This window comes from Aricia agestis, chromosome 2, assembly GCF_905147365.1.
Source record: "Aricia agestis chromosome 2, ilAriAges1.1, whole genome shotgun sequence".
Classification (NCBI taxonomy): Eukaryota; Metazoa; Arthropoda; class Insecta; order Lepidoptera; family Lycaenidae; genus Aricia; species Aricia agestis.
The window spans coordinates 17,726,419-17,739,132 of record NC_056407.1 but is presented as its reverse complement, the minus strand read 5'-3'; the positions used below and the strand labels follow the sequence as shown (position 1 = coordinate 17,739,132).

Sequence of the window (12,714 nt, the reverse complement as noted above, 5' to 3'; positions counted from 1 at the left end):
CACGCGGGCGAATAATATGTACAACTCTAAGACAACAAGCTATATAAGTAGTATAGCCTTGTGGTCTCATAGGTAACTAAAAAGGGTAAGATTATTATTTTTTAACAAAAATTAAAACCGACTTCCAAGGTAAAAACAAAAGTATTATATTTAAAAATAAGTAACCTAAAAAGAATCAAATAATTCTTACTTATTCATTATTATAGTGCCGTCTTCAGACTTCGCCTAAACCTCAACCATTTCTGTACTCAATCTTCATGCTTTTGAAGTCGGTACCAGCTTACCTTAGCGTAAGTTCTATGTCAAGGATATCAGAACTTTTCCGGGCTGGTAGCGAATTCAAAAGTATGAAGATTGAGTACAGAAATAAATGAGGTTTAGGCGCAGTCTGAAGACGGCACTATAATAAGGAATAAGTAAGAATTATTTGATTCTTTTTAGATTACTTATTTTTAAGAATATTACTTTTGTTTTTACCTTGGAAGTGGGTTTTATTTTTTTGTTAAAAAATAATAATTACACCCTGTATAAAGAAGCGACAACGAAAACGACTCGGCTAAAGGGTCTGAGGTCGCGTTGATATGTTTTTTCCGATGAGTCACCGGATAAGTCGCTCGACTAGTTCAGTCAGTGATCGAGTGAACTTCGTCCAGCTCTAACGTGACTATGAGGACCGCTAGCCTGTTGCTGTTGATCGCGCTGTGCGTGTGCGTCGCCCACTGCAAAGACCTCATCGTAGGCACTAGCTTTAACAACCGCCTGGTCTGGCAGGAGAAGGCGGAGTACAATGCGATACCGTTGAAGAAGAGAGTCAAGGAAGTGTTCTTCTCGGATCCTGGCCAGCAGATTATTAAGGTAACTATTTGTGACTTCAATTTTTTATTGCGTCTTAAAAGTGAGTAAGATCGGTCTACTAGGAACTACGCACTTAATTTTTCTACTCAGTAATGTTAATTAATTTCCCTTTAAGTAAGATGATTTAGGAATTGAGTCACCAGCACATGATAAATAAACTTGGAGAAGGATCGTCACTCTACCTATCGTCACCAACCCTTAGTTTTTAAAAAAACGAATACTTTTTAGGGTTCCGTACCCAAAGGGTAAAAACGGGATCCTATTACTGTGACTTCGATGTCTGTCCGTCTGTCTGTCTCCAGGCTGTATCTCAAGATCTGCTATAGCTACTTCTGAAATTTTCTCAGATTGTGTATTTCTACTGCCGCTACAACAACTTCCTTAGTTCAACTTAGGGAATACTGCAATAGGGAATTTACTTTCATCAAAATTGGCTCAGTGGTGCTGTTGTTGTAGCTAATATTGATAATAAGTCATCAGTTAATTTTTATTTTTTTATTTTTTATATCTTGTACACACAAAAAATTAATAGGTACGGAAAAAGGATACGTACCTATGTAAAATGCCGTATTAATTTTTAATTTTCCTTGAGTTTATGGAAATGTTAATTGTAAAGTATATTTACATTAGCAATGAAAGTTGTTATTAGTCTTATTAGGAATGTTAGTTGTTAGTTGATAGAATATATTATGATTATGATATTCTTCCAATGGTGATGAATGAATAAAGTGAATGAATAATGTATGAATCTCCACCACGCGGACATTCGGCAAGATTATTATCAATTGAAATAATGAGCAAGGCCAGCGATTTAAACACAATATTGTTAAGTTTGTGTGTGTGTGTGTGTGTATGTTAGATGTAAGTATGGTTAACCAAATGGTTATCGACCTTGATCTGATGCTAACGTAACCAAAACCAATTATCTATTCTGTGCCAAAACATAAACCAAAAATCGACCAAGTGCAAGTCGGAACTCGGACTCGCGCACGAAGGGTTCCGTACCGTAGCAGAGTTGTATTTTTTGTTATAGCGGCAACAATAGTGTCTAAACACACTACGCCGAATTTGCGCGGCGGAAGTTCGGGCTGATTCCGCCTGCAATGTATTTTAAATTACCGATGACACACCGTGCCGAAATTTCGTCGCGTTTTATTGTATGCGTTTGACATTTCTGACGTAATCCTGCGGAATTTCCGCCGCGGCTCTTCGGCATAGTGTGTTTAGATGTGTTTAGATACTAATACATAATCTGTGAAAATTTCAGAAGTCTAGCTATAGCGGTTCTTGAGTTACAGCCTGGAGATAGACAGACAGACAGACATCGAAGTCTCAGTAATAGGGTCCAGTTTTTACCTTTTGGGTACGGAACCCTAATAAGTTACACAGGTTTACACAGTTTACACAGGAGATACAGTGGTGGGAATGCGTGGTGGGCCAAAGCCCGTAAAAAAACCCTAATAAGTGGAAACATAACTTCCCGAAATGTATAGTCAAGTTACTTCATTCGATGTCCTATTTAGTATTTCCCTTTGATAAGTACAGAAGCGAATAAAAATTAAATATTAGGGTGGAGCGAAAAATTTTTTTTGTGATATTCGTTTCGGCATACCTATAAAAAGTTGCTGTTACTGTTCACAAACATTGGTACAAAATTTTATTTAAAATAAATTTAAAGGTGCCCCCAACGTCATCAACTTTAGAGAAATTCGAAAAACTTTGTCAAAAACCACCAACCTCTAATATTGCCAAATTAACGCTGAATTATATTATGTGTGTTCCGTTACGTTCGTAACTGTTTAAGCTTAAATATTGCGTAGATAGATGGGGAGATTGAGGCAAGAGAGGTGATTTCATTGCACTTTTCAATCGTTGTTCGAACGCCATAAAGTGCGCGCTATAATTAATGTAATTCTGCTTGTGAGAAACAGAGATTTTAAGCCCTACCCACAAGAAAATAAACTCCTGTATTGTAATATTTTTAATTTCCTGTTCACTGATTGTCAATAAAAACTATTTGCGATAGAATTTATACCTAGTATTTCTCTTTATTACAGTCATAATATGTCGTCAAAACACAAAAAGAGACATGTTGTCCCGTTTTTGGTTTATCGGAGAAGTTACCAGTGTCTCAACTACCAAATCATAATTCTGTTATAAAATTACTTATTTATTAATTAACGAGCTTTTGCCCGCGGCTTCGTTCGCGTTAAGAAGTATTATTATATACAAACTTTCATCCCCTATTTGAACCCCTTGAAGGTGGAATTGATCAAAATCCTTTCTTAGCGGATGCCTACGTCATAATATCTATCTGCATGCCAAATTTCAGCCCGATCGGTCCAGTGGTTTGGGCTGTGCGTTGATAGATCACCATGTCAGTCAGTCACCTTTGAGTTTTATATATATAGATATCACATTAATATGAATCAAAGCTTAACAAAACAACAAAAGAGCCGACAGTTCATGATGTATCCCAAAGACTGGCTACGGAAATTTTACATATCTGACGAAAAGTGTCGCTTCCCAAAAAAAGAAGTATATTATTTACTTGATTAAAGAACTGCAAAAAAAAATGATGATAGGCCATGTAGATTTAAATGCGACTGTAAAAAATATGAAGAAAATGAAAATACAAGAAAAAGAATCACTGCGTAACAAAGAGATAATGGGTCCTAACCAGACGTCTTGTTCTCGTTCTTTGCATGATGACTTAACAACCGAAAGAACGAGTTCAAGCAATTGTAGCTTCTTCTTGTAGCTTTTACAAGCTAATCAATCGTCATAGTAAGTAGCTGCTCAGCCACGCAAGAAAAAGAAATTCAATTTTCCATCGTTAGCTCTCTTAAGCGATCGTACCTGAGTCTCTGACAGAGCAGCTGCTATTATAGCTTTATCTGCTTCTTTATCTGTGTTAAAAGATGTTGATTGTTGGTATTACATCAAACGATTCTAGTGCTGTCATTGATCGTTAAAAATGCGATGAGAAATGGTAGAAAAGATGGCTGTGATGGTACTGCAGTTGTAAATATAGTTTTCAAAGGAGATGTTATTCGTTTTAATATGGAAGAAGTAATTAACAAACTATTAAAGTGGTTTTTTGTTTCAAATGCCTAATGTGAAATAAAAAAAAAACAATTTGATAGCAAACTACTTTTCTACTTTTTCTGATGATCATTCCTTGATAATATAAATCATGAATATTTAATTTTTCTTGATAAAAACATTGATACCACTAACCAGAGCCTGTAGCCAAGACTTTTTCTTTATAGAATCGTCGATCAAAAGATATAGAATTGACATTAGACGAGTCGAACGCAACGTCATATTCGCGAATTTTTAAGTCAATTCCATACATTTTGATCGGCGATTCTATAGAAAAGCGATAAAGAATAGGTCTTGGCTAAGGGGTCAGTCTTTTATTTAACATAATACTACAATGTAGCTTTTTTTACAAAGAACAGTAAATATAGAAAAATACTATTTATCAAAACTAGACCAATGTTTTCAAAAAATTTGTATTTTTCGAATTTTCAATTGGGTTGGAGCACCTCATAACATCAAGACAAGTAAACCATAATATTTTGTATGCAGAATTTACTCATCATAAGGCAACTTTCTGCTATGCCATTAAAAAAAAATAAAAAAAAAATCTTCATACAAAATCGCTCCACCCTATTAAATATCTAGTAATAATCAGTGCAATATATTAAAGAGTTTCACAAGAGTGAGGATGTTTGTTTATTAGTTTAATTAGCGTGAACACTTCCGCAGGTGCGCGATTCGCGATGCGAGCAAAAACTGCTTAGATTACGTAAATATATTATTGCCAACACGTCCGGAGATTGTAGTGTTAGTAAATAAACAGGGACATGTTTGCTCAATGTTTTAATTACCATTAGCAGATAGTAAAAATATTTTGCTAATATTGCAAATGCCAGCGATCTTGTATGGAAAAGAAAGACGATGCATTTGAGCACCAATCGCAAAACTCCAACAAGTCAAACCGATTTAGTTCGGTGAATAGACTACTGTATTAAATTAGCATCAATAATTATTATTGCCCATTATTTATAAATTATAATTTAAAACTTAGTAGGACTGGGTCTATCTGACGAGGCGCGACATGTGACGACACAAAATAGCAGTACAATGGAATAATCAGAGGTGACAATATTATCATGATTTTGACAATCCAATCGAGTCACGTCTCATTTTATTTCACCTCGTATGCACAGTTGAGATAATGTCATCGTTAAATGTTGACCGCCGTATATGGAGCTCGTCGGCCTTGCGCTATTGCGCAAACGCAACTTATGCGCCTTGACAAGAAACATAATTCTAATATAACAATGAAACTCCGAAGGTGTCCTAACGCCTAACCTTTTAAATACCTTAGAGAAGGCATGTTATTGAAAAAAAAATTGAAGCAATTAACGGATTATTATAATGAGTTATCTATACCTATATATAAAAATGGATTTTCAATTGTGTTAGTCGCGCTAAAACTCGAAAACGGCTGAACTAATTGGGCTAATTTTAGTCTTAAAATATTCGTAGAGGTCCAGGGAAGGTTTTAAAGTGACACGAAGTTCACCGGGACAGCTAGTCTTAAATATTACTAAGTAGATGTAGTCCAACATTGATTCACTTAAGGTCCCTGTATTCCCGTACGGCCCACGATTGATGAAATTTTGTTTTTTTACGTTAAAATCTATTCCATATTTATTATAAGGACAGAGATAATACATAGGCTTTTAATGAAGAAAAATCTACATTTCTCTCGCGATAAACGAATGGTTTGAAAGTAATGGTTTTTGATGGAATCAAAAATTAAAAGAGGTAACAGACACACTTTTTAGGGTTCCGTAGTCAACAAGAAACCCTTATAGTTTTGGTCTGTCCGTCCGTCTGTCCGTCTGTCTGTCTGTCTGTCCGCGGTTTTGCTCAGAAACTATAGGACTGTATTTTTCTGTAATTTGGCATGAATGCACATATTATTAATGATGCCAACATTATGGTATATGTAATCTTAAAAAAATATGTTTTATAGTATCTTCCCTACACATCAAGCGGGGAAGAATTTTTTTTCGCGTCCACCCCATCGTGTGGGGTGTCGTTGGATAGGTTTTTTGTAAAAATATTATAAGTATTCATAGATCATTTTCCGATTTAGGATCCCTTTTGTGAAATTTAAAGTGGAAAAAACGGTTAGAGTCCAGTGCCCCCCTACCAGCTAAATGGTTGCTATTAGAAATGTGAAAAAATTCACGGGAGTAGGAAATATGCTGAATTTAAAAGGAAAACTATCACGGCTAAGTGGCTAAGTAATTGAGTAACATAAGTTATTGAGTAGTAGTCGATCAACTAAAAAAAGTGTATTCGGTGAAGTATAAAGGAACTTTTCGTTCAAATTCCTTTGAAAGGAACTGAGATGATGTTGTTACTAGTGTGAAACAGGTTATAAATGTACATTCATTGACCATAAAAAAAACCGGCCAAGTGCGAGTCGGACTCGCGCACCGAGGGTTCCGACAGCTTAAAGGTATTATAGACCTGAGTATTTGGTATGAATTTCAATTTAATACCTCTACGCGTTTATGAGGAAATGGGTAGTAAGTTTAAAATTATTAAAAAAAAATATATTATGTGATGTAACTAAAAATTTATGGTTTTCGTAATTTTTCCTTTATCTATGCTATAAGACGTTGCTTCGTACCAAATTTCAAGATTCTGAGTTCACGGGAAGCACCCTGTAGGTTTTGATTCCCTTGCAAGTGTCGAAAATTTGCGGCATAAACGGCTGTATCTTTTGATTGCGTTGGCTTAGAAGTTTGATTTTTTCACAGCTTCAAGGGACAGTAGACCTGAGTAATTGATATAAATTTCAGCTTCATACCTCCACGCGTTCCTGAGAAAAAGGGTCTTGACAGACGGACAGACGGACAACAAAGTGATCCTATAAGGGTTCCGTTTTTTCCTTTTGAGGTACGGAACCCTAAAAATAAGAAATAATAGTAGCGGTACTACGGAACCCTATTGCGCGTTATTGCGCCTGGCCCGATACGCACTTGGCCGGTTTTATATTTATAGTATGGATATGCAAGCACGGCAACATTAATTGGATACTGGTATAAGCAATAAAATCAAACGTAATCCCGCCTCAGTAATTATTTAGCTCAAATCATAAATCTCCCGAATAGCACAACATATTTTAATCAAAACACGCAGTATTTTTAACCGAAACTAAAAGCGAAACGCCGAATATCAATTCAAAGCCATATATTCGTAGCGGCCATAAAAACAGTGGCCGGGCAATCAGCGGGGGTGCTCGAATATGTAAAATAGAAAAAAGTCGTTCTAAAGTTATCATTTGAAACGTATATTTGTGTTTGTAGTGTGTCGCCACAGCAAACGTCAAATGCTTTTTGTATGTATCTTAGGCTTGTCATTAAAAAGATGGTAGTGTGCATTGTAGTATGTGTAATATTTTTTTTATTAAAAAAATGTATGATAAAAGCATAATTTCAAAATAACATTAACTCGATGCACTCCTTCACTATATAAACTACTAGCGACCCGCCCCGGCTTCGCACGGGTAAAAAATATATAGCCAATGTCACTCACTGAATAAATAAGTTTTTAATCTATACTAATATTATTATAAAGAGGTAAATCTATGAGTAAACAAATAATCCAAACAAATGTTGTTTGGATTATTTGTTTACTCATAGATTTACTACTACTACTCGACTAAGAGCTGACGACCAAATCAGTCATGTAGCTTCAGCTGTGTTAAAACTCCGTTAGCTACTTCCCTGAACAACCCTTTCTGATAATCTGCCTGCTGGCAGGCCGTGGGCGGTGGGTGTGGGAGTAGTGGGGTGGGGAAAAAAAGAAAAAAAATGTAGGTTCAGCTGTATTAAAACTCCGTTACCTACTCCCACACCCACCGCCCACGGCCTGTCAGCACGCAGAATATCAGAAAGGGTTGTTCAGGGAAGTAGCTAACGGAGTTTTAATACAGCTGAACCTATATTTTTTCTTTTTTTCTCCACCCCACTACTCCCACACCCACCGCCCACGGTCTGCCAGCACGCAGATTATCAGAAAGGGTTGTTCAGGGAAGTAGCTAACGGAGTTTTAACACAGCTGAAGCTACATGAACATGACTGATTTGGTCGTCAGCTCTCCGTCGATACTACTGATAGATACATTACTATTCAATAGTCAATACTCATAGATCCACAGATCTAAACTCCCGCGAGCGCACCCCCGCGGCCCCGCCTTGGTAGCGCCAACTTCGAAACGGGCGTAAATCGCAATATTTTAATTTCGCCATAACTTCTAAACCAAACGTCCAATTTTAATCATTCAAAGACCAAATATTGTCTACATAAACTGTACTTAGAGATGAAATAATTTATTTTGGTAAGGATTTTTAAAATAAATGCATTTAAATGTAGTCCAAAAAAATCAAGATTTTTAAATAAAAAAATGGTTATTGTGCCTCACTTAACATAGATAGGTATAGTGTGTCGCGGACATTTTTGTAGATATTTATAAGATCTACATTTACTTAGAACATTGTATGGTTCTATCTTTTATAGTTTAGGCAGCGTACGCAAAATAAGTAAATTTTCTGGTTGTTTCCGAAAAACTGAAATATCTTACGGAACCCTATATTTTCCAAAATAAAAAGTAGCCTATGTTACTCGTAAATAATGTAGCTTTCGATTAGTGAAAGAATTTTTAAAATCGGTCCAGTAGTTTTTGAGCCTATTCGTTACAATTAAACAAACAAACAAACAAACAAACAAACAAACAAACAAACAAAGTTTACCTCTTTATAATATTATTATAGATAACTGTGCAAAATTTTAATTACCTACGTTTCCGCATTTTTCGTCAAAAGGGATCGAAAGTTTTTCGCTCGCGTATTAATATAATATATCTAGATAATTTCGTCCAATCACCAAAATTCCTCCCAAGTAAAAAAATATGATATTGAAATTAATGTACGTTTAAGTCCTCATCGATCCCAGTTACCCAGGTAGCACAAAATTGCTATATAAACGCTCTGAGTAGGCTTTTTAAATAGCCATTAGCTATGAAAGTAGTCATAATGTAATGGTATATTATGTATTGCTCATAAAACATTATAGCGTCTATATGACCAAATAGCTCACACTTTATTTAGCTAACGTATATAAGAATCATTTCTATGGAAATTCATAATATGATTAATGGCGACTACACAATTAATGCATTAGTAAAACATCGACATATTTGAAAATAGTTACACACCCTGCTGTCCTAATTTTATATGCAAATATAATTTTACTGATACCTATATCTACAATTTTTAGGGTTCCGTACCCAAAGGGTAAAAACGGTTGCTAAGACTTCAATGTCTGTCCGTCTGCCTGTCTGAACTCAGGAACGATAATAGCTAGAGCGTTGAAATTTTTTGTAGATCGTAGGGGTCGGACCGAATGAGGTCCCACGCGTGACGGATTACTCGTGTTTCCTTGAAACATAATTTTCCTTGTAAGTTGGTTAGGTCGAAACAACAACAAACTACACGCCCGCGCCCTTTGCCGTGTTAGTGTTACAAAATTTGTTTTCTTTTATCACAAGTTTTTTTGATAATATGTCTGTAGTATCGTTAATATATTCGTACTTATATGGATAAGTTAGTAGTGACGAGGTAAAGGATATACACATGCGCTTTAGCATTAATACTATTTTTAAGAGGCCACACATTTCCACTAATGCTATTGTTATCATTGCAGTGGTAACCAACAACGCAAAGACTTCATATTATTACCATAGATTCTGATCTGATAACTTGAATCTGTTGCCACTTGCCAGTCTCCACCAACGCTAAGCATCAGCTGGCCAGTCTACATCCATGGGCGTACCCAGGTTCTGAGCCAGGGGGGGGGGGGGGGGGCAAATAACCCAGGTTCTAGGCCAGGGGGGGGGGGGGGCAAATCAGATTATAAGCTAGGTGTTTATAAAGAATTTAAAAAAAAAAATTAGTTGTAAAAATATTGTATTGCAAACAAATCACTGGCCCCAGGCAATAAAGGCGTAATATCAAAAATCGTTTTGTTCAGGAGAGACAAAATAAGCTATTTTGTTTATAGTGTAGCGTACAGTGGTCCAAAACAAATGTGTAATGTCTCATATGAAAGTTATTTTTTTTACCTATTTAACCATATCAAAATAATTGTAATAGTATAAAAAAATATTGAAATAATTGAAAAAAGTATAATACAACTAATAAGCGATATTGTTTCAATTGTAACATTGTTTATTGACTTTATAAAATCACCAAACCGCTTGAGATTTACGGCTGTAAGAACATAATACGACGTATTTTTCGCTTTAGATTTCGTACTAGCCGATTACTCCGTTCTTCTGGGGAATCTTACAGCGAAAGCTTAGTTGTATCGTATCTTCACCGGTTTTTTTAGTTATGTTTCATAGAGTAATGCAAGAATACAGTTTAAGTCGTAAGAGAATTTTCGATTCAATAAAGCTTTTGTCATTTATTATACCCAAAATATTATTTTAAAAATATGAAATAAATAGGGGTGATACACTAATACTCAGAGAAGCCAAAAATCAAATAACATTAAAAAGGGCATAACTGGCGTTTACCCCTTTGTTGCCCGGGGCCAGCGAAATGGCAAAAATTCGTTTTTTTAATTTTTAATTTTTTTAGATAAAAGTACGAGATAATATACTTAGTAGGGACGTCAACATAATCTGGGGGGGGGGGGGGGGCTGCCCCCCTCGGTACGCCCATGTCTACATCGTATTTCTAACTTTTTCTCTCTTTTTATAGGGAATAATAGCCCGTGATCTCGACCACACCGATTCAATCGCGTCCGTGACAGCCGGGGGAGTGGGACAGTCTTATGCGAACATCAGGCTCAAGAGCGAGAGAGGCTCCGGACTCAACTACCAGATCGAAGTATACGTTTAACTTGTATTAATAAATTATAATTTTATTCGTAGTTTTATTTCATCACGCTTTTGATCTTACCCTGAAAGTATCTGCCTCCCAGCGATTTTAAATGAACACAAAGTTAGCTAAGGCATCAAATACATTTTGCATACGCTTAAGAGTATACACTAAGGGCTAGACAAATGAAAAATAAGTAAGTATTTCGACGGTCCCTACGTATAAAAGGTCATGTCCAAAATAGCAAAAAATTTTATTGCATCATGCATTTCCATATAATGAGACGCATATTCGTACATTATTATTTTTTTTCTATCACAAGTAATTCCAAAGATAAAAAGACGTAAATAACGACAAGTTGGGAGTTTTATTAGATTTTACTGTGGTAGATGCGGACATCTATACTTACCGTCTTGTACCGCGGTGGAAATTACGCACGTAGTAAAAACGGACATGTACGACTTAACCGCTTATACGCAGACAATTCAAGACTGAATTTGTCTTGATTTTTCAGCGTAAAAACGGTCATCTTGTAATTTTGGCGAAAATATTTAAAATTGTGTTATATCATTAGAAACGGCCTACATTAAGCTTTACAAATCAACCTAAAATAATGTGTTAATGTTTTATGATAATCTACAGTAACAGTTTGAATCTTAAAAACGCTCTCCTGAAAAGTAGTGGTTTTTGACATGTCGCTTTATACGTAGGGACCGTCGATTTGTAAAATCTATTGCTGTCTCCCTAACCTGAAGCCTCCCCCGCAGAGCGCGATAGAGACAACTGCAGCTTTTCCAATAATAAAAAAACAGAAAATCAACGATTCGTTGTCCCCTGATTTCTTCTCCAAAACTTAACCGATGTAAGTACTTTTTTCATTAAAAATTAAAGCAATGCTTAAACTGTGTCCCTATGTTTTTTTTGTATAATCTAGCTAAATTAATTTTTTTCTGGATGTTTGAACACAGCGGAAAATCTGGCCATTTTTTTGGGTTTTTGAACGTCCGTATATTTTCTAACAATTAAATTATGAAAAAAAAAAGAAAACATAGGGGCATGCTTATAGTGGCCATAATATCTGGGTGGACGGGAGTGCCCCCGCTAAGATGAGCCAAGCGAAGCGCGCATGGGCACTACCTACCTTTTCTTGAAACGTTTCGTCGTATTTTTGCACCCTCGTAACTTTGGTTCGGATAATGCCAGATAGTTGAAATTTTGCAGATATAATGGCATGAGTATAATTATTAAATACGCAAAGTTTGAATATTGTTACTATTATACTTTAGATTTTATAGGTGTCCCAAAATCCACATTTCTGGCTCTGACTGACCGATCATCAAAAATGGATACTTCCTGAAGTCTGAGAAAGCTGAAATTTGGTATGTAACCTACTATTAGTATAGAAACAACAAAAAAATTATCAAACCCAACCCAACCTATCCCATCCCCTTGATATGGAGGGTGGATGTTAGTATGAGAAATCCCCGTGATACAAAATGAAAAATAGTATCAAATGTCATTTTTGTTTGTCACAAAAATGTGACTAATAAAAAGTTAGCTATGAGAGACCACAGACTCACAGAAAACCGGCGTGAAACAGCGCTTGCGCTGTGTTTCGTCTAGTGAGTGAGTTTAGCGGAGACCCAACAGTGAACCCTACATCTTATTCCCTATCCCTATGTTTACTTAGAGCGACCGCAGACTTACAATTTCAAGTTGGCCAACTGAATCGCAATTCACAAAGCCAAGCCACCCATTTTAACTTATGTGTAGAGATTTTAGGTGCTCTTCGTGCACATTATATTATGAAGTATTTTGCCGCGACTTTAGTGTAGTGTTTGTTTTTAGATTTAGGGCTCAGTACCTATGTAAGGTTAAAAACT

At 35.9% G+C, this 12,714-nt stretch overlaps 1 protein-coding gene across 1 annotated transcript; it reads left to right on the top strand.

Annotated features, from left to right (window-relative positions):
• Window positions 1-644: 644 nt before the first annotated feature.
• LOC121738969 (probable salivary secreted peptide) lies at window positions 645-10,877 on the top strand. Its single transcript, XM_042131267.1, has 2 exons — window positions 645-855; window positions 10,712-10,877. Exons 1-2 carry the CDS (start codon window positions 667-669, stop codon window positions 10,850-10,852), a joined length of 330 nt encoding a protein of 109 aa, XP_041987201.1. The 5' UTR covers window positions 645-666; the 3' UTR covers window positions 10,853-10,877.
• The last annotated feature ends 1,837 nt before the right edge of the window (window positions 10,878-12,714 follow it).

Excerpts from the sequence above, each read along its gene's own strand:
- LOC121738969 (XM_042131267.1), top strand. The coding sequence starts at position 667 with ATGAGGACCGCTAGCCTGTTGCTGTTGATCGCGCTGTGCGTGTGCGTC. Across the intron at positions 856-10,711 it reads CTGGCCAGCAGATTATTAAG|GGAATAATAGCCCGTGATCT; the intron begins GTAACTATTTGT and ends CTCTTTTTATAG.